The sequence below is a fragment of the Amblyomma americanum genome, chromosome 4 (genome assembly GCF_052857255.1).
Source record: "Amblyomma americanum isolate KBUSLIRL-KWMA chromosome 4, ASM5285725v1, whole genome shotgun sequence".
Lineage (NCBI taxonomy): Eukaryota > Metazoa > Arthropoda > Arachnida > Ixodida > Ixodidae > Amblyomma > Amblyomma americanum.
This window is the reverse complement of record NC_135500.1, coordinates 83,769,850-83,796,591: the sequence shown is the minus strand read 5'-3', so window position 1 is coordinate 83,796,591 and position 26,742 is coordinate 83,769,850. Positions and strand designations below refer to the sequence as shown.

The 26,742-nt window shown below is 48.3% G+C and overlaps 1 protein-coding gene and 1 long non-coding RNA gene across 2 annotated transcripts in view; both read right to left on the bottom strand.

Moving 5' to 3' along the window:
- LOC144128104 (uncharacterized) overlaps positions 1–10,273 on the bottom strand; it is a 111,600-nt gene extending 101,327 nt beyond the window's left edge. The window contains exons 1-2 of the mRNA XM_077661185.1: positions 10,180–10,273; positions 7,897–8,034 (exon numbers count right to left, since the gene is read on the bottom strand). Of these exons, the coding sequence (XP_077517311.1) occupies positions 7,897–8,034; positions 10,180–10,255 (214 nt within the window). The 5' untranslated portion in view covers positions 10,256–10,273. The remainder of the gene's footprint in view (positions 1–7,896; positions 8,035–10,179) is intronic.
- Positions 10,274–17,411: 7,138 nt separating this feature from the next.
- On the bottom strand, positions 17,412–22,664 carry LOC144130219 (uncharacterized). The gene is made up of 3 exons (XR_013314013.1): positions 22,497–22,664; positions 19,339–19,822; positions 17,412–17,429 (listed from the first exon to the last, which is right to left on the bottom strand). It is a non-coding gene; the product is annotated as an uncharacterized LOC144130219 (long non-coding RNA).
- Between the last annotated feature and the right edge of the window lie 4,078 nt (positions 22,665–26,742).

The window sequence follows — 26,742 nt, the reverse complement described above, 5'->3', positions numbered from 1 at the left end:
GGACACGATCACCCGTCCAGCGAGACCTCATCGCTTAGTGGGGATGAGTCAACGATCGTGGACGGTGACGAGTCAGTGGCCGATATGGCTGACGTGGACAACGAGGGCTTCAAATTGGTGAGGCATCGCAAGCAACGAACGGTCGGGATCCTGGTAGTGGTTGAGCCCACAGAGAAAAGAGTTGATTTAAGAGAGAAGAATCCCATCTTACTTTTCACGGCCATTCAATCACTGCTGGGATCAGCTCCGATTCGTAGTCGGTTCACCATGCACGGGGCTCTTCAGCTGGATGTCTCGACGGAAGAGCAGGTTGACAAACTCCTGCAGAACTCTCAGATTCTTGGCATCAAAGTTAACGTGCGGTTGCCCTATTAGTACACGAAGAACACCTGTGTAATTAAGTGTGTACCAAAGTGGTATTCAGAACGCGACCTACTTGATTATCTGAAACCACAAGGTGTTCTGCGCGTGAAACGACTTGTGCGTCGTGTGGAGTCTCCAGGAAAAGAATGGGCTGCGAAACCTACCAACTCTATCGTGTTTGACATTCGCTACCAACTCGGAGCGCCCCGAAAAAATTGATCTGGCATAAACAAAACACGCAGTTGCCGACTTCACTGAAGCTCCTCCACGGTGTTTTAGATGCCAACGGTTTGGGCACGTGGCCAAAGTTTGCACAAAGGATCGACGCTGTAAGCGGTGCGGAGGCGACCATGACTTTAAAACCTGCAAGTCCGATTTTGCTCGCGCCAATTGCGGTGGTGATCATCCAGCGAGCTTCGGAGGCTGCCCCTTCCGTGTGAGCGCACTGCACCGTCGAATATCCTTTATTGCTGGTCCCAAAACCCAACCGACTGAGACGCCTGTCCTAAATAAGACGAGTTCCCAGTGTTGGACTCTGACGTTGCGTTACCCAACAATGTCCCTAAGAGACCTGAGTCCAGCAAGACACCAAGGTCCATTGCGCGCGAGTCGGTTTTTCGACCTCCAGCAAAAAGTTTCAATGTTCCTGAGGGACCGGATCACAGCCAGACTCGACGGCAAGGTGGACTCTCATATGCACAAGTGACAAAAAAACCAACTACTGCGGCCTAGAGTATGTACCCGTCGTCATCTTTTGTCGATGTTGTGAGTGCGTTGCGCAAAATAAGGAGCTCAAAAATCAAGGTATGTCTGACCTTCTTCATGTTTTGTTTGGGGCCCTGCGTCGTTCACATGTTCCAGCGGTGGCGCCTGGTAACCTGAAGAACATCCTACATCCTACAGCTGGTGCTTCCTTTTGAGTCCCTAATTGCCACCTTCGCAGCGAACTTCCTTGTGATATAATATGGATGAGGTTAAACATTGTGGATCTCATATGCAGCGAAAAGTTCCGTTTATATTGCAGTGGAACTGCGCTGGGGTTTTAAGTCGGTTAGCTTAACTAAAACTATTCTTCAAAAAGAGACGTGTTTCAGTATTGGCCCTGTCAGAAGCTGGCCTGCCAAGCGGGAGATGTTTGACTGGATATGTCGCCCATAAAAACTGCAGCATAAAGACATTTCCTGCAGGAAGCGCCACGCTTTACATAAGAAGGGAAATTCCACATGTTTCTCTAAGCGTTGCCGATCTTTGGACGGATGACATTGAGGTAGCGGCTGTGAGAATACAGCTCGGCTCTCGAACCCTTTCTATTGCATCCGTGTACGTGTCCCCGCGGAAGAAGGTAGCATTGTATTTGTTTCTACAGCAGCTTTGCGACCGCTGCCCAGCTCCTCGAATCATCTGCGGTGATTTAAACGCACAGTATGCCGTCTGGGGTGACAGGAACACGGATTCCAGTGGACGCAAACTCGTAGACGTTATTGACAGTTTGTACCTGTGTGTTGCCAATGACAGAAGCCCCACTATCTTCCGGCCTCCAGCCTCAATGACAGCTCTAGACCTGACACTGCATTCACCTGACGTCCACGTGAGGTGGTCAACAGCGCCTTACCGCATGGGAAGTGATCACTATCCGATTTTTGTTTGCTGCTGACTTTCGTGTGCATGGTCCTAAAATTAGCACTGTGGTCAACTGGGACAAGGACAGAGAGCACCTAGAACGTGTTTCTGGTGATGTTGTTGACAAAATGATTTCTAGTAAGCTAGCAGCAACTACGGCTGTCAAGTTACGTGATCATTTTCCGGCCCTGGATTTAAAACTCAGGAACCCTTGTGCAGCGCGAAGAAGGGCGGAGCGCCAACTCGTGCGTAAGAAAGACGACAGGAAACTGAAGACGACCTTCAATAGACTGAATTCTGCCATTAGACGGCACACGAACAAGCTGTACAGGTCGCAATGGGCCTCATTCTGCGCTTGTTTGACTGTGTTCTCACCGATGACGGGAATATGGTGAGTTATTGGCAGCCTTGCTGAAAATCTCGCCCTTCGAAGCCTTTTGAAGCTCTTGCAATATGCAAGCAAAACCTATTGCGTGCTTGACAGGGGAATTTGCAGACGCACTCGTACGTGCTAATTCTGGAATATATATATATATATATATATATATATATATATATATATATATATATATATATATATATATATATATATATATATATATATATATATCACCTCCTTCCTCCAGGTCTATCATAGACGTCCCGTTCGCGCTTCGTGAGCTTCAGACTGCGCTTAGTGACCTGCGGCACTGGTGTACACCAGGTCCCGATGGCATCACCAATCAAATGCTGAATAATCTGCCCTTGCAACTAAGGAAGGAGCTCCTCAAATTCATCAATCGAGTTTGGGAGACTGGCGATGTTCCTCCGTCATGGAAGGTGGCACATGTAGTTCCAGTACTGAAGCCTGGCAAAGACATGGCAGACCTTGCCTCGTATCGCCCTGTGTCATTCACCTCCTGTGTAGCTAAGTTGATGAAGACGCTGGTAAATAAACGCTTATCGTGGTGGCTTGAGGACAGCAAGGCGCTGCCAACATGTATGACAGGCTTCCGCCGAGGTCTTAGTGCCCAAGATAGCGTCTTATACTTGGTGAGTCACATTGAACACCAGAGAGCTTTCGGCCTTTCCACCTTAGCCATTTTTCTTGACGTTGCGAAAGCTTGCGACATTGTGCTTCAGAGATCAATTCTTAATAGTTTGCAAGGCATGGGCATACAGGGCCATATGTTAAGATTCATTTACAAGTTTATAAGTGATCGCGCGGTTCGTGTACAGTTAGGGAGTACGTTAAGCATCGAAAGGGTTCTATCACGACGTGTGCCACAAGGCAGTGTTCTTTCTCCCACGCTCTTTAACGTCCTAATGGCTGGCCTCCCCGATTCGTTGAAAAAAAGTTGCAGGTTAGTGCGTATGTCAATATATGCTGACGACATCTGTATTTGGATTGCTGGCTATCAACACAAGCGATTAGTCCTGATAGCTCAACAGGTGTAGGAAGGCGTCAAGCGCGGTTGAAGATAGACCTCGGTCACTCTAGCATCCGTAAATTCAACCACACGCGTTTCCTGGGCGTCATTATTGACTCCCGTCTACAGTGGCGAAAAGCTGTAGACGCGATTGTTTCATCTATATCTTCGCGTCTCAATGTGATCCGTAGAACTGCACGTGAGCAATGGGGAAACCATCCTTCTTCAATGGTCATACTTCATGAAGCGCTGGTGGTCAGTCGCATAATGTATCAATTAAATTTAATTTCCCCCTCGGCATTACTTCAACGTCTCGAAGTTGTCCACAGAAAATGCATAAGAAGAGCCATTGGAGTTCCTCAGGCGGCCGCGAATGAGGCAGTACCTCATGAGTCTCTATCGAAGCCTCTTAGCCTTGTCGCTTCTCAGAAACTACTAATGCATCTTGGCCGCTTAGGAGAGACGGTAGATGGGCGATCTCTTCTCCAGCGTCTCTGCAACAGATATGAGTCGAAGGCTTACTTGGCACTCAATACTCTTAGTTCGTTAGGCCTTAATGTCCGAAGGCAAAGGAAACGGTTGAAACCCCTCTGGTCCTTTCCGACCCTCGACTGTAAGGTACATATCTCCATGTGGGCGCAAAGCACTGGTCTCCGTTGGCAGCAACGCGTTCGCTTGTACTTGAACATTTGGAAACATTATGCCCGCCATCTTGAAAGTTTCACGGATGGTTCTGTGGACAAGGTCAAACAAACTAGCGCAGCGGCTCTTTACATTCCTTCTTTGGACTGTAAGTGGTCCGTTCGCTTTATTTCTGTTGTATCCTCCACAACGGCTGAAAGTGTTGCTATTGAGGCGGCTTTACGGAAGTTAGGGTCTTGTCCGACTCAACCTGTGGTCATCATAACTGATTCAAAATCTGCCCTTCAGAGGTTAGAGCGCGGATTCCCTACTGATGCCTTGTCTATACGCTATTTGCGCTTGGTGCAGAATCTGCACAGCAGAGGCTTTACTCTATATTTCCAATGGGTGCCTTCTCACATACGAGTCAACGGTAATGAGGTGGCAGACAATCTCGCCCATAAAGATCTCTCTCAAGCAGTCCATCAAAAAAAAGTATCTCAAGATTAGAAAATTGTCTACAGGAAACTGTGCTCGATCATTTCAGTACCCTGTGGAGTGCTCCCCACAAGCCATGTGTGACCAAGGGACTGAGAAGAACCCAGGCGACTCTACTACATCGAATTCGCACGGCCTCTGCTCGCACTCCTGCCTGGATGCATAAGACGGACATAGCTTCGTCTCCGCTCTGTTCTTTATGTGGTGTGTGCGGGGATATCGAACCTTATATTATGCACTGCCCCGAGTAGAACGCGGAAAGGTATGTGATGTTCGCTTCCTTCAAGAAGACAGGAACCCGTCACAGTACAGTTCAGGACATTGTCTACCCGAGTGAAAACCAGACGTGCAGAAGAGAGGCTGCACGCCTTCTTTTTACATTTCTGCAGGACACGGATCTTGTTTCTAAATGGTGACAGCAGGAACGGACTATGGCCTACTGTGATCGAATGTGTGCGTAGATCCATGGTGTCTTCCGGAGTGGACTACGTTATACTGTGAGTGAATGTGTGCATGGATTGTGGCACTGCAAGTGCCTATGTTCTACTGTGACTGAACATGCGCACAGATGGTGACTTCTGGAGTGGACTGCGATGTAGACTGTGTGGATTGATTGTGTGCAAAGATGGTGACTGCGGGAGAGGATGTGTGCTATTATAAGAGACTGTGCGCATAGCGAGGTAGATGCGACAGGTTTTAGGACATTATTAATATAGAAGGGACGCTACGGTGGAGTAATTTCCAGCAGATAAAGCAAGGCTAACCCCATCTGTAGCATTAAACACCTCAACTCAACTCAACTATAAAAATTAGATGACCAGCTCATAAGTTTAAGTGATGTTGCAGCGCCGCAGAAAAAAAAGCATATATCAATGCTTAGTTTCAAAAATTCTGCTTCGCCGTCTCTGACACAGCCCAGCCTGTGTAGTGCGCAGCTAGTCTACTAGGGCAATGCGTTGTGAAAGCGACCACCATGTGTGTGTGTCAAACTGTCCACATATTTTTCTGCTTAACCTTGCCTTGGCGCAGGTGTGGCACGATTTGTTGCTAAATTGCCTATTTGGAGCAAGATGAAGCAGCAGTCTGATATTGGCGCAGTTTGGCGCAGTTGGAAAAGAACTTCCATCGCTGCAGCTGTGCACGAGGTGACGCTGCCGCAATACACCGGCCTACGCACAATCCAAGATGGCGACACCCGTGTACTGAAATACACATGGTTAAGCTGCAGCAAGAGTTATGACGGTACACAACGACTTTTACATCACATGAGAAGAAAGGATGACATTTCACACTTGCACCGTTGGCGCCTATTTGCATACTAAGCAAGATAACCAAGGAGCTTATTCACGATCAGAGCAAGCGTGACTAGCACTTACGCCACCCGCAAACCACTCACTAGCTCCACAATCCTAGCTTCCAAAAAAAAAAGCAGTTTTAAGCAGGTATACCGCTCGGCGTGTACAACCACAGCGACGGCCGCTCACATAAAGGCGAAGCCGAAACCACCGATCATGGTTCTGAGTAAAAGGACCATAATCGACATAGAAAGTATCGGTCGCTCTTGAATCGTTTTGTAGTCGAGTTTGTAGATCGAGTCGAAGGAGCACTTGTAGAGCCCTTCTCGGAGCATCCGCATCGAGCTGCTTTAGGAGTCTCTCGGGCGCATCATAGGCAGTTTTCCCACGACTGTAAAACTGCGAGGTAAGATGAGTCGATTAATGACAACGAAAATCGGCGTTATTTGAGTTCCCATTTCTTGAGGCCTGCAAGTTGCGGAATGAGTCTAGTGCCTGCGTTTCGGAAAGCTGCGGCTGGTGGACGTCAATTTCTCATGTCATGCCCCGTCTGTGAAGGCCGCACAGTGAAGAGGTAAAAGGGGATTGCTCACTTTCGATCACTTGTACACGTTGTAAAGGAGAACTCAACCGAGCAGGTTTACTGCAGTAGTAGGATGGAAAACAGGGCGAATAGGTAAACCTGCGTATTGGTTGGAATAGCACAAACGGAGTCAGCGCTCGTCTGCGTTGTTTCCTTGTTCTTTTTTTCTTTCGCCCGTTTGCGCTGTTTCTATGCTGGTTTATTGAAACCTGAAGAGAAATTCGCGTGCGCGAAAGAACAGTGGGAAGCCATGATGATGAGTATACACAGCACAGGTGATAAGGATGAAACCGCATACACATAGGTGAGGAGGAGGAGGCCGCGTACAGTGTTCACAGCTTGATAGCTACAGAGAATTATTTGCAAGACGTGGGACGGTGGAGCACGGCTTCTCATCGGCATTCTCGGAGATACGATGTCCATGCCATACATACAGTGCTGGCGGTGACGCGTTAGAAGTAACGGCGCGTTACAAGTAACGGCGTCACCGGCAACGCGTTACTTTTTTCGGTAACTTAGTAACGTGCTCGTTACCATTTCGGAATTGTAACGGGTAATGTACTTACGTAATTTTTGGTAACGTGAGGTGTCACGTTACTAGTTACTTTTTATTCCAATTGCGACCCACTCCGCCTCCTTGTTCAGAAAAAAAAAGCGCAGAGCACCTAAAGTAATGTAAATAAACAAAATGTGCAGGTGCTCTCGGCGACCCTTGTTGCGGATCGCATGCATGCCAGAAAACACCTGTCCTTGATAACGCACCCAACAAAAAAAAGACAGAATAGCCATAAAGCACAAAACACGTGCACGAACACGCGTTCACACACTTGCCTTCACCTACCTTCCCTTCCCAAACCACTCACATACACAACTCTCCGAAGAGTGGAAGCATGCGGAGCGTTTTAGAACATCACATTTTTCGGAATTATACCCTAAATTTTTTTAGAGTTCAGAGATTTTTCTTTGTGAAGTTATAATTGATGATGAAATGTCATTTTGTGTTTAATGTCACATTCAGAAAATGGCTTCACCATGTGTCACAGAGTTGGAAGCCATCACATGTAACTATATATGCAACTTTGGGCCACTATTACATTGCTAAGCTCCTGCACGTTTGTGCAAAATATTCTCGTTAAATCAGGATTTCGCATATAATCTTCTTTGGGCTAGAAGTTCTATGTGAAATGTGAGCTTTATAAAATTGTTATCGTAAGTTCTTAAGGCGAAGACTAATTAAAATTAATGGCCATGAAGTAACGGAAAAGTAACGCGCGGTACTTTTTTCGGTAACAGTAACGATAACGCGTTCCCTTTTTTTGTAGGTAACGTAGGGCGGTAACGCGTTCCTTTTTTTGCGTAACGAGTAACGTATTTCGTTACTTTTTTTCGGTAACGCCTACAACACTGCATACGTAACAGTGACTGCGGCACTACGGTAGCAGCACACGTTAAGCTAAAATGTTCTACTAGTGGACACTGGTTTACCGCCATAGAGAATTGAACTGACCATTGGGCAGCAGGGTGGTCGTTGTGACCGCCGTCCTCGGAACCTCGGGCACAAGCGTCTCCAGCATCATGGGAGGAAGAGCTCCAGGGGCAGCACTGTCGCTCACGTCACTCTCCTCCGTGGTCTCGGGCACGGAAGCTGCGCGCGCATTTGCAGAATTGTGAGAGGCAATTTGTTTTTATGTTTTCGTCCGCATTTTTTTGCACGTTCTTTTGTGGTGCCGTCAGAAGCGTCACTGAAGACGGTGTATTCGTTGGAGGGAAAGGCGGAGTTGCCAATAACTACCGCACTACCTCGTACATTAACAAATCGCCGTGCTTTGTTATTCTCCGCGTTCTGAAGGAGCAAAGCTCAAGATCACTGAATTTGAGTTCTGTTGTACCGTCCTGAACACAATAGAACCGCGGAACACGACGCTGGTCAAATGCAGGCCGCTCGGGCTTACGTGTCCAGACGTTCTTACGCGAGAGCCTTTTCTGCATCTCGATCATTGTCTCTCTGTCGCGAAGAAAAACTCCGCGCTACCACATTCATGTTCTGGACGTTGTATTCATGGTTACAAATTAATTTTTAGTAGAAAGTGACTGATTACTATTAATTATTTACTGCAAAAATTATTGGAACGGCAAGAACGTAATCCTTCGCAAAAAGTAATAATTGCATTTTGAACTCCGTAGATAAAAAATTATCATAAGTAATCAATTACTTGTAACGTGTTACGTTCAACTCTGGATGAAACCATCATCGGCGTGGTTTAAAATCATGGCCTAGCTGCTAGCTCCCGAAAGTGCCACTGTTGTCGGGAGCTATAGTGAGCAGGTATAGTAAATATACCTTCTCTTCTTGTAAGAAAACAAAACAAACGCCGGGCACGGTAGTTCCCACAAACATGAAAAAAGAAGTTTTCTCTTCCATGCGGAAGCTTCCTTAACTCGAAAAGATTGTCTACCTTTTTAACAGATACCTTTGCTCGCCGTTCCTCTTTGCTTTGTGACAAGAAGTGACTACCCGACCAGATTAGATTTCGTAAAACCTTAAATTTCAGCCTTCCCTTCTCTACAAAATGTGGACAATAAGTGCTGCGAGGAGCTGTTCAAACGAGAAAGGGTCGCTACACCTCGCACAGCACACCGTAAGCTTCGCAGGCCGCTTATGCTATACGTGAACTGGGCAGTACCCCGTTTTTTCCACCAATGCTTTCTGTTTTAACCAACGGCATCTTGCGGCTAAACCGCTAAACAAAAAATAAAATATTCCGTGTGAGCAACACTTTTTGCCGTTTATTGACTTCCTCTTTCCGTCATAATTTTTTATGCTAATACTCTTTCGAATATATACCAACAAACCAGAAAGGCCAAACTTGTTCCAGGGCTGCTTTCTTCCTGGAATGACTAAGCGAACCTCAGTGGCTTAAGTCTACTTCAACTCAAGTCTGCTCTCGCTTCTGCAGTTATGTAGCAAGAGCTATTCAAAAAGCTGCTTCATTTGAGTCTTCCATCAACTGAACGCTTCATTCTCCCCTTCCAGCGAAAACTTGGGGAGCTTCTTAACAACATTCTTGATGAAAATGCGACAGCATTTTAAATTGGCCCATGCTGCAAGTTTCCAAAAGACGCCCAAAATTTTCGAAGTAGGCCCACCACAGAAGTGCGTTAAGGTGGATTAGTGGGTATTAGTGGTGGATTAAGGGGGATTACTTGGTCATATTAGTATACTCTCGTATGATACCAGGCCACGACGGTCGCATTTCGACGGAGGCGAAATTCTAGAGGCCCGTGTATTGTGCGATGTCCACGCACGTTAAAAAACCCCAGGTGGTCAAAATTTCCGGAGCCCTTCACTACGGCGTCCCACATAGCCTGAGTCGCTTTGGGACGTTAAACCGCCATAAACCGCCCTATCTCACAATCCAATGGAAGGTACTAGAATATTGGAGTAATCACATTTTCAAATTTGGCATCCGATACCACCTTCTAGACTAATCAGAGAGTATCGCTACGGGGAAACCGGAAACCTTTCGGATGACAGTCAAAATGCTGTCGCATTCAAACGAGACCACGGCAGAAAGCAGCGTAAACGCAGCTTGTCTTCATTCCCCCCGTTTGATTACTGTTTTTCGTCCCTATATGACTTGACGTACTACATACTCGCGCACTTTTTTCTAAAGGCGAAGATTTGAAAAGGTGGTCTGCAGTTATACGCGGGCAAGCAGACCGCTTCCTTCTTTTCCTCAGATGAAAACAAAGGCGCTCGCTCCCAGTGAGCGTAGTCGCTAGTGCTCACCGCCCCATAGCACCAGCACCGCGATGAACGACACACTGGCGAGGAAGATTAGCAAGGCGCACAGGGTGACCCACATGGCTGTCGCGTTGCGCTGCCTGCATGGATTGGACATGAAAGATAGATCGCGAAAAGAATGAGGCTCCAGATTCAAGACGTTTTCTTTTTGTTTTTGCGTAATGCGCGCGCCATTTACGCAAAGCAAGGCAAGTGTGCTAGAGCATCTGCATTCCAAGTCTAAAGACGTAAATCTGAGCTCATTTTTCAAGGGGATTGGAATGTTTCTACTTGGCTAGGAATCATGCACCTTTAGTTTTTCCACGTTGCTACAATGGCTAACTTCAGGTAAAAATTTCAACGGCTCACTGCAGTGCACTTGGTATCAATGAACGATAACATTTCCTGCTGGGATGGAATCGTTTTTTTTTCTGACTTTAAGAACAAACCTATCGCGGCGAAAACACCAGAAGGACAACTTCGGTTGACTTTGAGGTCAACCGACCTCAATTTCTGTTTTGTCTGTTTTGTCTCAAAGTTTTGTCTTCACCATATCTCGCGCTTATAACAGGAAAGGTGTGAAACATTGGCAAACCGCAGTTCGGGAGCCTGACACGTCAGATTTTTCAATAACCACAAAAAGAAAACAGAATGTGACCACCGATCCGTGGCACTGCATGTGACAAGTCACGTGACAACGTGTCGAGCACACTCGTGAACAGGTGAACATGCGTACCGTCTTTGCCGGTTTGCTTCTCATTCGTCAAATGGAGCCCTCATGGCTTCTCTAAAGGCAAAAGGTCTTGAAAGCCGAGGACAAGGGCTCTGTTTACATTCATTTAGAGCTCGACAGGTGGCATTAGTATTCCGCTGAGAAGAAAATATGCAGCCCGCTTACGCTTGACAGAGACGATACTTCTCACTCTCACTGACAGCCGCAGCTAGGATGTTATGCATTCCCCCGACCAAACGCATTTACCTGATGGCCACGAAGTCCTCAACCTATAACTCCACCAGATGACTACATCATTTTACTCCTCCAACTACTCCACCAGATTACACCAGTTTTCGGCAAAGTGACGGTACTGAGGTGTGGGTAAACCGAATTTGAAGATGCTAGCGATATAAAGAAATTTAACAGTACGTGCCAAGTCTGGGGCGCTAAATGTGGCCATCTGGCGTCCTAATTTGCGCAGCTTTATCCTCCTACACGGCGACACTGACTGAAGAAATACAAAGCACAGGCCACGATTATCGCTAAAGATAAACTCAATTCCTTAGCATAGCTTGCAATTGCGGATATCACGACACTACTCGCGTGTAATGTCGTTCTCTGGGGGTCAGAAATGTTTTTAATAATGATTTGAGCCAATACTTTGGTAATTTATTTCACTTTGAAATTTATATGCTTTTAGATTGCGGCTAACATTGAGTGGTTGCTGACTAATTCACATATTGTCACGACGCGGTAGAACCCCGAGGAGAGCTTAAAGATAAAACGGTTCACTGGTAAACCAGCAAGAATCCCCGCACGTTCCAGCTTCTTCCTCTTCCAGCGTCGCGCTCGTAGACCCATTCGTCATCTATGGCGTCTTCTTGCATGCGGCATTTGCCCCCCTCCTCAGGAAGCATCGTCTCGATGGTCACAAAAGAAAGTAGGAGGTCAAGATCGGTCCGAGTAGTACGGCTTCATACGTACAACATGGACGACGTCGACTTGTTGCTGGCATCGCTTAGATGTGGATAACCCGTCTGGCACCACCTCATACGTTACGTCGGTTAAACGTCTCAGCACAACACAGGGCCCGAAGTATCGCCGAAATATGTTTTCGGAGAGTCCACGGCGGCGAATAGGCGTCCAGACCCACACTTTGTCGCAAGGTTCACACATGACATGTCTGTAGTGAAGATTGTAGCGTCGTGAATCATACTGCTGCTGAGTTCTGATGCGCACACGCGCTAGTTGGCGAGCTTCCTCAGCGCGCTGTGCGAAATTCTCGGCGTTGTTATCGACATCGTCGCCGGCGGCATTCGGGAGCAGCATGACATCCAGCATAGTTGTCACTGGTCGCCCATCAAGAAGGCTGAAAGGCGTCATGCGAGTGGTGTCTTGTTGTGCCGTATTGTAGGCGAACGTGACGTAGGGAAGAATTTCGTCCCAATGCTTGTGGTCCACGTCGACGTGCATACAGAACATGTCTGCCATTATCTTGTTGAGGCGTTCCGTCAATCCATTGGTTTGAGGGTGATAGGCTGTCGTTTTACGATGACTGGTACCGCTGAGGCGGAGAACTATTTCCAAAAGCTCGGCCGTAAAGGCAGTTCCTCGGTCAGTTATAATAGACGTTTTTAGCATACCGGAGACGTACTACCGGAGACGTATACCGGTTTACCGGACCCCTCTTGCGCATGCGCAGTGGACTTGTTGGGGTGAGGGGGATCCACTGCGCGTGCGCAGCCGGCGTCCAGTAAACCGGTATACGTCTCCGGTAGTACGTCTACGGCATGCTAAAAACGTCTAATGAGTGCCGGAGCGCCATGCCTGAGGACAACGTTCTCAACGAAGAACCGAGCTGCTTCGGCGGCGGCACCTCTGGACAGAGCATTCTTCTCCGCTTAGCGAGTTAGATGATTGCTGGCGACAATTATCCATTTATTTCCGGCAGTAGACGTCGGAAATGGTCCCAGGAGGTCCATGCCAATTTGCTTGAAAGGTTTCTTTGGCACCTGAAGAGGGTGGAGTAGGCCGGCTGGTTTTTCAGGGGTTGATTTACGACGTTGGCAGTCTACGCACGTCAGTATATAGTGCTTCACTGTCGCCGGTAGTTTCGGCCAGTAGTACCCGCGCTGTACTCTAGCCAACGTGCGGGTGTAGCCTAGGTGGCCGGCTGTTGGCTCGTCGTGGCACGCTTGCAAGACTTCCGTGCGAAGAGCTGTTGGGACGACGAGTAGATGACTGTTCCTCCCAGGACGGAAGTTCTTCTTGTAAATTACGTCGTTGCGAAGAAAGAATGACGAGAGGCTGCGGGCGAAAATCTTAGGCACATCCGTAGTTAGCTTCTCCAAGAAACCAATAAGAGGGAGCAATTCCTGGTCCTCTCTCTGCTGTTGGGCAAGAGTTGCGTCATCTATGACTCCTAAAAAAGCAGTGTCTTCATCGGTCATTGTGGAGGGTCCGACTGGTGCTCGCGAAAGGCAGTCAGCATCCGCATGCCTCTTTCCGGATTTGTAAATAACTGTCATGTCGAACTTTTGTAACCGAAGACTGAAACACGCGAATCTCCCTGAAGGGTCCTTTAAGTTCGTCAGCCAACAGAGATAGTGATGGTCGCTAACGACTTGAAAGGGGCGAGCGTACAAGTAGGGGCGGAATTTCCTAACCGCCCATACCACTTCAAGGCATTCTTTTTCTGTTGCCGAGTGGTTCGCTTCTGTTTTAGACAGAGTCCTGCTGGCATAAGCAATCACTTTTTCCACACCATACTGGCGCTTCAAACATACAGCGCCTATACCCACATTGCTCGCATCGGTATGAAGCAGCGTTGGGACGTCGCCATCAAAGTGCGCCAGGAAAGGTAGAGTCTGTAGACGTCTCTGGAGCTCATTAAAAGCTTCGTGCTCTTATTCACCCAGCGAAAGACAGCGTTGTCGCGTGTCAGTGAAGTTAATGGCCAGGCAATTTGTGAGAAGCCAGCAATAAATCGATGGTAATAGGCGCAAAGCCGCAGGAAGCGCCGCAACGTCTTTTTGTCCGTAAGTGTTGGGAACTTCGCGACTGCGGCGAGCTTTTCGAGATCAGGCCGGACACCTTCTTAGCTAACGACGTGTCCTAAGAATTGCAGCTCCTCGTAACCGAAGTGGCAATTCTCGGGGTTTAGTGTGAGGGCCGCAGATCGTATACTGGGCCTGAAAGACAGCTAGCAAACGGCGTAGATGCTCCTCGAAGGTGACCCAAAACACGATCACGTCGTCAAGATACTCCGGGAATGTTTGCCACTTGAGTCCTGAGAGCACAGTGTCCATCAGCCTCTGAAATGTTGCTGGTGCCGAGCAGAAACCGAAATGAAGAACCTTAAGCTCATACAATCCACCGGGAGTGACGAATGCTGTCTTCTCCCGATCCCTGTCATCTATTTCGAATTGCCAATATCCACTTTTCAAATCCATTGAACAGAATTAACGTGCTTTTCGTAGCCGATCAAGGGAATCATCGAAGTGAGGGAAAGGGTACACGTCTTTTTTCGTCACTTGATTGAGCGTGAGTCAATGCAAAACAATGAGCTGCCGTCCTTTTTTTTTAACAAGTACCCAGGGGGAAGCCCAGGAACTCTGTGACGGCTAGATAACGTCGTCTCTAAGCATTTCGGCCACCTGGCGCTGAATGGCGTCGCCTTTTTTCGGAGCCACACGGTAAGGATTTTGTCGGATCGGGCGAATCGCGTCATCCGTGATAATGCGATGTTTGGTCAAAGGTGTTTGGCCGACCCGCGATTCTGAAGCAAAACAGTCTCGAAAGTGATCTATGAGATCCAAATTGCATTCCCGTTCTGAAGACGACAAATTTGGGCTCACATCGAGGAAGGTTGCAGCCGCCTTTCTCACTTATCCTTCCAGTTGCAGCACGAAATAGTCTTGGTCACTTGGGACGATATCGAAGAAGGCCACCGTTGTGCCTTTCGGAATTTGCCGACGCTCGTCGCTGAAGTTTGTCAGCCGCACTTCGGTGTGCCCATTGGCCAAACTGGCTAATCCTCGAGCTATAGAAACAGCTCGGCTGAGTATCAGGGTGAGTGCCCGTTCGACGACGCCATCGCCGGTATGCGCCACGTCGCACTTCAACAAGGGAGCATGATCGCGGAGGTAATGTCACCGTCTCATTGGCGACGCGTACGGGCAACAGTGGTACTTCCGCATAACCCAGATCTTCATGATTTTTAGTGAAGGCAACGACGTTGTCCCGAAAGCTGATTTCAGCCCCATGAAGGCGCATAAAGTCCATGCCCAAGATGAGGTCTTTGCAACAGTCAGAGAGAATAACGAAGCTGCCAACGAACACTGAGTTTCCTATTCCTATCCGGGCAGTGCACCTCCCAGTCGGTGCCAGTAGCTGACCCCCAGCACTTCTTATTACTGGCCCAGTCCATTTGGTTTTTACTTTCCGCAACGCGTCAGCCAGTTTTTGGCTAATAATTGAAAAATCCGCCCCGGTATCCACCAGAGCGTGTACCTCCAGCCCATCAATGCAAACGGCGAGGTCAGCGCTAACAACGTCGTCTGGGTTGCTCGTCTCTTTCGGCATTTGCGGCGGAACTGCGGCAAGGTCGGCGCTGTCAGTTTCGTCGTCGGGGCTGCTCATCTGGTGTATTATTTTTGGCGGTAATGTAGGTGGTATTTTCGGTGGTAGTGCGGCAGTGTCAATGTGAACAGCGGCGTCAGAATCACGGGTTGCGGTCGGTAGTTGCGGCGGTAGTGAGGGCTTTGAAACTTTTCGACTGGTTGCAACCTCCCCTCGCAAGGTTGCGTCTGTTAGGTTCCCCGGCGAGGGCTCTGGGTCCACGATTTGGGCACGGCCAGCGTCGAAATGGCGGCGAGTAGAACCAGGCAGAAAGGCCTGCCCCTCTTGGCGGTAGCGGCAGTACCGATACACATGACCAGGTTGTCCGCAGAAGAAGCAGAGTGGTCGGCTGTCATAAGAGCGCCACAGGTCAGTTCGGCGCGGTTGAGTGCGGCCGGGAAGTGCCCACTGAGGCCCTTGAAAGAATCGCGTCTACTAAGGGCTCGGTGAGCTCGGTGAGGCGTGGTCTGGCGGCGGGCGACGAAGGAATTCCGCAAATCTCGCTGGTTGCGGCTCGTAGTAAGGTGCAGTAATGATGGCCGTGTTGTTGTCGGGTTGTGGCACGTGGCATGGTTCGCAAATGGTTGCCGTGATGTCAGCTGCGTGAGATTCGGTGGTATGATGGCGATGGTGACAGGGTGTACCGGAGCTCTTTTCTAACAACAGCTGCGACGGCCTCGGGTGACTGAACGCCCGTAGAAGTACTTCGCTGCAGCTCCTCAAGGACAATTTCTCGAATGAGTTCTCGAAGAGTGGTCCTATCGGTTGCAGTGAGCGCCGCCACAGTCGTCGGAACACCCTTGAAGGGTCGGTCGTACTGGCGGCACCGCTCTTGGGGGGCCCGTTCTATAGCTGTAGCGTCCTTGACAAATTCACTGGCGGTTTGAGGTGGGTTGCGCAACAAGCCGGCAAACACTTCATCCTTGACACAACGCATGAGATGTCGTAGCTTCCTTTGCTCACTCACGTCGGGGTCGGCACGGCGAAAAAGGCGAGCCATGTCTTCCGCAAACATAGCTACGCTTTCATTCGGCTTCGGGACGCGCACTTCAAGCAGGCGCAGAGCATTCTCTCTTCGATTAGTACTGGCAAAAGTGTCCACCAGCTGGCGGCGGAAGTCATTCCATGTGCACAAGCTGGCCTCGTGGTTTCCAAACCAAATTTTAAGACTATCCGGATGGGCAAAATAAATGTTGCAAAGCTTTTGGTCAGCGTTCGACTGGTTGAACTTGTCCACTCGTTCAAACTTGTCGAGCCAATCTTCCACATCTTCAAACGCGTTCCCGCGGAAGCACTCTGGCACCTTAGGGTTGTGAAGAGTCACCGGCGTAGGGGTGGAAGGTGCCATGGCTTGGGAGACCTGGCGAACTTTGACTTTTGAAGAGTCGCCCGATAGATGCTTGTACTCTGGGACAAGGCCTAGACGGCGCCGGCTAGCGCGATGGACTGGCCTGTCGATGTCCGGGACCCGCTGTGGACCACTGGAAGGGGTCCTATGCATACCCAGCGCCTCCACCAGTGTCACGACTCGGTAGAACCCCGAGGAGAGCTTACAGGTAAAACGGTTAACTAGTTAACCAGCAAGAGTCCCCGCGCGTTCCAGCTTACTCTTCCAGCCTCGCGTTCATGGACCTATTCGTCATGTTTGGCGTCTTCTTGCATGCGGCAATATCATGTTGATAAGTTTATACATCTGCACTGCAGATAAGGATATTGTCTCTCATTTTTACTTTCCGCGATGCATTACTGCTAAGTCAAAACATTAACGCTGTTTAATGAAAACTGACACTGATGTCTGTGAAATTTTCCGAGAAATCGGAAACCTGCCGATCACTTTGGAACGACCTGAAAGAAGCGCGTACTTGCGGTGGTTCATTCAGCATTACTGTCCACGACTTTACTTACCCCTGCCACTTTGTTTCTGAAAGAGAAGAAAATAAAGGTTTATTACTGTGCTCGGCCGCTTCGTCAGGCTGCTGAGAGCAAAGCAACGCAATGATGCGATGCGGTGAATTAAGAGTAGAATTGTACTCAAAGCTCCGCAAAACGAAATCTGTTATTCAGTGGAGCACAAAATTATAGTACAGAAATAAAAGTGGCGCCGACACTAAGTTTTTGGCCTATTAATCATGAAAATAAGCTCAAAACACCTGTGCTCCGCTTGAATAATTAAGAACGATTTTGTACCATCAGTTTCGGTCTAGGTCAGTGCCAGCGCTCAAGTGCAACTTGACGTTACGATCGACTGGCCAAAACAGACTACCACAATACTAATAACGCTAGCGTCACTGGCAACGAGTTGTTTTTACAGTGGATAACCACTGGATTCGGTGACGTCATAATTATTGGACAAGTGCACTTGACGTCACGCGATGGGGGTGGAAATGCAGAACGGGCATTATTCAAAATCGTATGAAATTATGTTCAACTGAACGCGTGCGACTGAGACTTGCTAGGCTCCGTTTCATACATTAGGTGCAACGCTGGCAAAGCTAGAGCTATTGTTCGAGCTGCCTACATTCGCGATCAAAAAGTAGCGTGCGTTCCTTGTGGTGAGCGAAATATAATTGCTTGCCTACAGGAATATTACATGGTACACTATGAGCTTGAATAAATGCGCTCTTATTGCACACGACATGCTGTCGCCTTATCGAGCCTCAGAACACTCGGCCACAAAACAAGCGCGGAGTAACACGCCTCTCTATTTTTCAATGGAGGCTACTCCCGTATCTTGCGCAGCGTTTCACCTGATTTATGAAACATAGTATGCAAGGCATTTGAGACAAATCATATGATTTATTTGCGTTCGAAGTTTTCACGCAACAGCATTAAAGCTCGCGTTCTGCAGAAATCCGGTGTCGTCGTCGTGAAGGCGGCTGTGTTGTGAGCGAAAAATAACCGGAGAATCTACGTAGGTGGGCCATGAAGGTCCCGTGACGTTACGCCATCGTCATCATCATCACAACTTTACCACTGGATTGTGAGCAAAGTGGCCACCGTGCCAGTTAAATTATTGATCGGTCGCGAGGAGCTGTTCGGGATGAGCAACCTTGGTCGCACAAGCCGCACCGGAGGCAGCACCTGCCATCGCAGGCCTGTGGCGCATCGCTCAGTAACTGCTGCAGCACAGCGCCAGGAATGATATGAGGACTCCGAAGCACATAAAAAGAGAAGGACCAATTCCGCATATATGAGCATTAACCCAATAACACTACCGTGCCATACGCTTAAGGCGGAGCTTATGTGTCCGCTCCGATTTTGTCTGTAGCCCTTTAAAATACACCAAGAATCTAAGTACTGCAGTGAAGAGATACAAATCTTATTTGTTAGCACACGCACTAAACTATAACCTTTCATCAATTTTCTAGGATAAATTTTCTGTAATAAAACCTGCACGTCTCTTTTTGGCCACTAAAGCTTAACCGCGGCCAATTCATTGTCACCACCGGGTCAGTAAGCACAAAGAAAACAGCACGCGCTTAGTTCAATTTCTAACGAAGGTACCAATATCCACCTTTTTTTCTCGCTACTAAAGCAATATATTTGCAGCATAACTTGACTCAGGATACTGCGATCGTAGGGCGCTAGGACAGTGAAGCACTCGAAAATATGCAGCAATGACTATTTACTTAGAGGCATGTTCACAAATGCCCTCTACTGACATGCCAAGACGGCAACCCCGGCTCGTTTTTCACATCATCCTGCGTATCGAAGAACGGAATCAAGCCTCACGTGACAGTGACAGTTGCGAAACAGAAAACAGTTAATGCTTGGTTCAGAAGCAGGCGCACATGATTTCAGGCACAGCCTCAAAATGTGTAATTTCCTACCTTCAGCTGCGGCCACCAGGTTCTCCGTGAAGTCCGGTGCGACCGTCATCGTCCCAGGCGTGTCCTGTCCGGGAGCGGGTTGTATGTAAACTCGTTTTGTGACCGCCATCGGCCCAAGCGTTGCCTGTCGCGGAGAAGGTTGTGTGTAGACCGGTTGTGCGTTCGCAGGAGTCGGCGGCGCGCTTGCAGAAGCAGGTTGGGCGTTTAAGGAAGCAGGTTGAGCATTCGGGGCAGCAGGCTGTGCGTCACCGGGTTGTGCGCTTGCGACAGGCGGTTGTGAGTAAGCGCGTTGTGCAGGAACAGGTGGTGGGTACGCGGGTGGGGCGTTCGTGGGAGCAGGTTGTGCGTAAGATGGTTGTGCGAAACAGGGTTGGGCATAAGTAGGTCGTGCATTAGCAGCAGGGTTGAAGCCGTACATCTGGGGATTCCCCGCTGGGTCGAAGTAGCCACCGCCGTGCATCACGCTCGCTAGGAAGCTCCAAACCTGCGCATGAAAAAGGTCATTCGTGTCCATACAGCACCTTGAGCCTTTTCGCTGTGTCATCTGCGTATTCAGTCAGTACCTTTGCAGCAGAGGAAAGTACAGTCAGTGGTTGAGATACAGATGATTAAAGACTTTTCATGTCCCAAGCCTACATCACAGACTGAGTCAGAACACAGTGAAGACCACTGAATTAGTTTCTACAACCTGGGGTTCTGCAGCGTGCAATGAAAACTTAGCGTGCGAGCTTTTTTACGTTTTGTATCAATCTAAACGAGGCTTTTACGCAATTTTAAAGGCTCCGACGACTCTCTGAACAAATGAATGAATATTCCCCAATTATAACAGGCATGCGGCCTCCATATTAGTAATGCAGGATATCTTAGAATATTGGCGTTTACAAGATGTTATCGAAGGAAACTGTAGTAAGAAACACCTTGCCTATTCTCCTTGTTCATCGGCGAATTTGAATATCGCCTCCAAAGGCTTCACGAATTTCGCGCAAATAGGGGAGAAAGTAATCAATCGCGTGTCAGCTTGCTTATATCAAGTCACGCAAGGTCAGTCCTCACGAATTTTATAACAGACTGAAAAGGCTGTACTGAGAGGAAGTCGCATGATGGGCCTGATTCAGCACCAATTAATTTGCGTTGAAACCTTCCAAGCAGGAAAAACCGAAGGCGACAATTAATTTCGCTTAACACACCTTCAGCTAGACTGGGTAAGTGGATTGTGCAAGTCGGCATCCGGTATAACTACATGATTGCGGACAGAGTCAAAAGTCTTTTACGGCACACACGACAGGCACCGAGAAATCAGCGCAGTTTGTGTGGTAAGATGCGTAAGTTGGCTTAACTGGGTATTCAGATAACAGCGGAAGAGATGTAGGCGACCCAACTGGAAGTGCCTGTATCGTCCCTTTCCATTCCGCCGTTATCTTGATTATGGTGTATTAGGACGTGGTCCAGCTCGCCACACTAATTCAGCTAATTTATGGTGCGTCCGGCTAAGACTTCTTGCCCCGTCAGCGCCAGCCTTGTTTACCTGCATGCCGACTATGCCCTTTCAGTTGCTGTCGTAATCATGCATCTTAACCTGCCAGAAATATGCCACGTGCTACTTAAACTTTTAAATAAGCAAATCCGCCCTTTATTACTCTGATTTCCATGCCTACCAGTTGTTAGTTAAAGCGTAAAGTATAACGATAAGCCACGTTCCCAAATTTTGGCGAGTCGGCAGCAACTGCATCACAGCCCTGTCCGTTCTAAGGAGCTCTAAAGGGAAGAAAATCAATTAAGAATGTAGGCTCCTCACCAAAGGCCTCTCGCAAGCACAAGCCTACATTGTGCGGATTATTCACAACCACTGGTTATTAAAAATAGGCGTCCGCTCACAGATGTATTAACTAATATTTTTAGCCCAATAAACAACATCAATATTATCCTCACGCCGATGGCCCTTTTTGTTCATAAGGAGCCATTTTCAACCGCCGTCAGTGAGAGCCGATATGCTCTTTAGTTTACTCCATTTTTTTTTTTTCAGAGCACCGGTGAACTAATCATTTACTCTGCCGTTGAGTACGGAAGTTGAAATTCTACACCGGAATTTGCAAAGCATTCCGCCCAACTCGCTACTAACGCAAAATGTCGGACGTAGCTATCGCTGCGTAAATAGGTTAAGCAAGAGAGGTCGCGTTCATCAGCAATAGACAACAGTTATCAACAACGCGGCGTAACAATATTTCCGCGACCTTCGATCCAAGCGCCAATGATATTGTCTTGAATGTTAACAAAAAGCGTCACAAGAAGGAACTTTCGATGAGAAATACTTGCTGGTTCATACTGAGGTAAAAACTCTGCACGGTTATGGGTGTGTAACGCAAATATTCGAGCGTTCGCTGTACGCTATCTTCCAGTGCACGCACTCAACCCCCTTCGCGTTGAGCACCACGCCCCTTCCACATTGTCTCGCCGGCATTTCATGCATATGTATAGTACAATCTAGCGGAATCTGAAGATTATCGCGCTCGGTTTGGTTGAAAAGACCCAAAAATATTTTCCTGGTGCAGCGGTCGCTGAGTCTCCAATAATACTAACCAGTAGGCTAGCTACTTGTCGGATCGTGTATTCCTGTGGACGATACTACTGTGTCGGCAGCCGGCAAATTAGCCCGCAGTGAAATTTTCGGTCGTTTTACCTTTTTGGCTGACACCGGTCACATGATTACACACAGGCAATGAAGCGACATTGCCGGCGTTGCCGCAGCCGGCAATCTAAGAACGCTACCTAAAGGCTATTCTGGCGGCTGTCGGCAATATAGACACTTCCGATTCTCATCAGCATTCTCGCGAAAATTTACTGCGTTAGAGAATATTCATAACAAAGCGATGATTTCCAAATCGCGCCTGGCGTTAGACAGGCGCAGCCGAGCTCAACAGCGCCTTGGACCGCTACAAACGTCGCTATGCTAGCCATCGCCGCAGGCGCTCCCTTCAAAGCATAAAAACGCAGCGCCGTTGTATTGAAGCGCTGCCAAGGTCCCTGCTGCAGACACCGACAGGGACGCAAATGTGAGGAGCGAGATGTGGATAGCTGACGCTCTAAGAGCCTTTAAGTGCTACTCGGCGACACACAGCAAGAGAAGACTGTGCTGAGCAAGCCATGGCAACATCGCTCACCGATCTAAACGCAACGCTGCAGGTGTCCACAAGAAGCAGCAGCGGCGCTTCGGCTGAGGATTTTTTTCGCTGAAGTGCTGACAAGCTGGAGATCACTGAGCTCAGCTCGATACCCGAGGTGATATGCTTCTTCGTCGACACTTCACAATAGCGCCCTTCCGCGCGGTAGGCAACGTGACAGAAACGAAGTTCAAACACAAGCGTTGGTTTTCGCTAACGCAAAAAGAAACAACGACAGCGAAGAATATAATATACGCCCTTCATGTATCGAAGGAAGGGAAAGCGTATTACGTAACTCTGGGCACAGACCGAACTTGAACAGGTTTTGTCTTAAGGCGACACTGAGGAGGACGCTACCAATGTATTTTTGTTAACAAAATCGGATAGTTCGGCATTTTGTGGTCTTGTTGCCGATTGTCCGGCAGCGAAAGGTGTATTTATAGCTAAAAGATTTGGGTTCGAATTTGAAAAACTTTTTCGCACCGCTACGATTCAAGTTCGCGGACTCTGTGCTGAGGATATAGGACAAAAGTGACGTAAAGCGGCGGAAATGGAAACGAGGGCTCCGTGATTGTTGGCAGCGAGCACTGCACTCCCGCCTAGCAGCAGCCGAAATGAAAACTGCTCCCAGCCGGACGTCGAAGGCCTCTATAAGCCGTCGTCGCTTCGTTTACGTTTACACCAACATTATGATGAATCCCGTTTCTTATGCCGACTAAGCATTTCTCACAAAAAACTGCAGTCTGCATTCAGCGACCTCAACCCTACGCAGCGCGCGATGCTTTTGAGGACTGAGGCGGCGGGTCTGGCAAGAAAGTCCTAGCGCCGAGGAGTTGGCAGCGTCAATGTCACCGCCGAACCACCGTCACGACAGATGTGTAGCGACTGGCAAGTCAGGCATATTTAAAATCTTTATATGCAGCCCAGCGTCTTGGCACGTTGACGATGCGAACACGCCGAGCGGTTCGTTTGCTAACTTGGAGGCGCGTTTTACATCGGCCATAGACAGCTGTTTTTCCTTGTCGCTGTTGCGTGCTGTTGCATAAACTCCTTCTGAGGAGCACTCAGAGAGGCACATGGAGGTCCTCAGCTGCTCCGCCCCTCGTGAATCGAGGCGCATCACGAAACCTGGTTATGCGGGCACGCAGAAAGCATAGCCGCGAAACGCCCGAAGACATACCGAAACTCAGCTGGCCGCCTGTTGCGCCGCCAACTGCAGGCTTTCTTTGACTTCCAACATGCAGGCTGTATTTTTTCTGTCTTCCTCGAGTGATAGAAGTGCACTAGTGGTTTCAAAACAAAACTTACATGATTCAATATTCATCAAATCAAACACGTAACCATGCACATTTGTCAGCCTCAAAGATCTGCGCAATTTTTCTCCTATTTCATTATCACGCCTGTACTTGCAAGATCGGCCTGTGGCAGCGATACCTTTATTTTAGTTCTTAATCTTTTTTTATCTTACAAGAGCTTTGTTTTCACAAAGAGTGGTGTTTTTGTGTTTAGCAGCTGGTATTCTATCGCCACAATCCAACTTAATTTCTCCTCGGTGTCCCTTTAAGGCACAACTACATGGGCCCTTTCCGGCGCACGTCCTTCGCGCTTGGGCCCCCACCAGCTGGCCAGAGGAAGTCTGCGCATTCGCCACGCGTCAGCCATCACCGGGCGCGTCCATGACGCTCGCATTCGATGGTGCCAGATATTCGGCGCGCGCCGAATATCCAGTGAGCCGTCATCGACCAATCATTGGGCGTTCTGCTTCTGTGTATTCCGGAGCGGGTCTTGCAAGCATGTTTTGAGCGAAATAGCGGACCTTCACTTTAGTAAAATCTCTTTATCTGTCACTGGCAACCAAATCTTTGAAGTGAACAGCGACCTGTTCATCGCCGCCCTGGAACGACGGCGGCCGCTATGGCGCGCTGGCCACGCTCTGCATAAAAATAACCTCATAAGGGCGGCTCTATGGCGAGAGGTGACCGCGGAACTTCTGCCAGGATTCCCTCGTGATGGTAAGGTACAGAACCTGTTCGTTCGTTGTTCATGTCTTGCGCCTGAACGAAAAAGTTGACGTGTATGTTCTCGTGTTTTTATCTCAGAGGCCACAAAAATGCTCCAAAAGCGCTGGAAAAAGCCTCCGCGATAAGTTCCGCCCATTATTTACGGCGGAACAATAGAGCAAGAAAATCGGCACCCTATCTGACGATGTGTACGGCAGCGCAATTGTGTGGCCCTATTACACTCATATGATGTTTTAAAGCATTCAATGGACTGCAGACTTTAAGTTGGCAAAATTTTTCGCTGCCATCAAAGTTAATGGGAATTATATGTCACTGCAAGGAAAGCACGTAGCCCGTTAGTTTTGAATGTGACAGCTGAAGTGGCGATAGCTGCGGTGGCGAAAAAGTGTCATGTGGAGCGACTCCTTTGCATGTACAGTTCACATACTGAACAAAATGTGTGAATGAACTGCCTGGCTTATGCAAATCATCGAAATTTCTTAACTATGCACAATGAAGTGCTGCTGTGCTCACTTTGCAATAATGGCCAGTTGCCATCAAAAACATTATAAGCTGTTTTCTTGATACACTATTCACTCTAATACGCACAATTCTTTCGGGTTAGATAATGAGTTAGCAAGTATACTCTCTTTACTTGTGCGCATATTTACTGTGGTTGAATGTCCTATGCACCATTTCCTACCCACATACATTTCAGGGTAAGGAAATCCGAAAAGGTTTCCACTTGCCGCATTTAAAATCATTTAAAATCACATTTTGCACTAGAAGAAAGCACATCAACTGAGTGCAGGAAATATTTTTAAGACCCAGCTCATGGTGTGCGTACATATTCTCGTTTACAGGACCTCAGGAAATTTCACAAAAGGAGCCAGCAAACACTGCCTTGCTGTCCAGGCACAGCCAACCAGTCTAAAGGAGTCCGGTAAACACAGCTCTCTGCCAGCAGTAGATGACAGCGAGCAATTTGGGGGTGTGCCATCATTGTTGCAAGGTGCATCACCCGCCAGCCTTCACTTTCCAAGCACCGACCCATCGTCAGCATCACGACAGTCACAGGATTCAACATTCTATGAGTGTGTGCGGTTGCTGGAACGTGTGGCGTCATAAACACCCGAAGCTTCACAATGGGAAACAATAGCGTCATAGGGAGGAGCATTACAGGAAGCAGCACCGCCACAGGCATCGCCGACATATGGGCATGCAAAACGAAAAACGATAGTAGGAGCATTAGAAGAAAATGCGATTCTTGCTCAAGTCGTAAATATCACTGAAGTGCTTCGATCACCCGATGAGTATGACGAGCGCGATTTATTTGAAATGACAATTGCAAATCAGATAAAATGCTTTCGTGAGTACCAAAATGGCCTACGGATAAAACTGATCGAAGTGTTCGACTCGCTCCCAGCTCAATAAAAGCGATGTGTGTGTATTAGGATCAAAATTATTTTCAAAAGGTGTCACCGGAATGTCACAACGCTGAACTGAATGAAGCACTGGAATGTCCAGTTTACCACAAGATAGTTTTAGGGTACATTAGCCATGGCCTCGAGCTTGAGAACTTGTAATTTGATATAATGAGGGTGGCAGACACTATATGATAGGGAGCTATGCTTGGCCTCAAGAAAGCCAGACTCACTCCCTTGTTAACACACTGTGCAGAACAAAATGAGGGGCGTATGCATTCTTGGTTCGTTGGTTGGCTTTTTGAGATTAACGTCCCAAAGCGACTCAAGCTCTGAGAGACGCCCAGTATGTATTCTTGTTGTAAATGTAGCTTATTTATTGGCATGAACGACGTTGCTGCTGGTTCAATTGCTTCAAGGCTTTCTCCTTGGAGTTACCTGGCTGTTCCCACTGCCAGGGAGCCACTCCAGCCTCGCTGCGAAAGCACGCAGTGAAGAGATTCCGGAGAGCAGCATCACTGACATGGTAAATTCGTGCCTGCGTCGCTTTTAGTGGGAAGAAGTCAGGCTCCGCATCATTGGCCAGCAACCCTTGGATGCCTTGCTGCCAGCACCCGGACGTTCCCGAAGCTGCCCTCTCCGTCATTGAAGTTTTGTGACCGTGAATTGCGGACAGTCAAGAAGTCGTGCAGCATAAAGGCAGTCTTCACAACAGCCTGCGTTATCCGGCAGCAGGGCGATGGTTTTTAAGAGAATACGTTATCTAGCCGCGGTCTTCCCAAATGCATTTGCGGCACATCGTCTGTAAAGACAAGGGTTTCT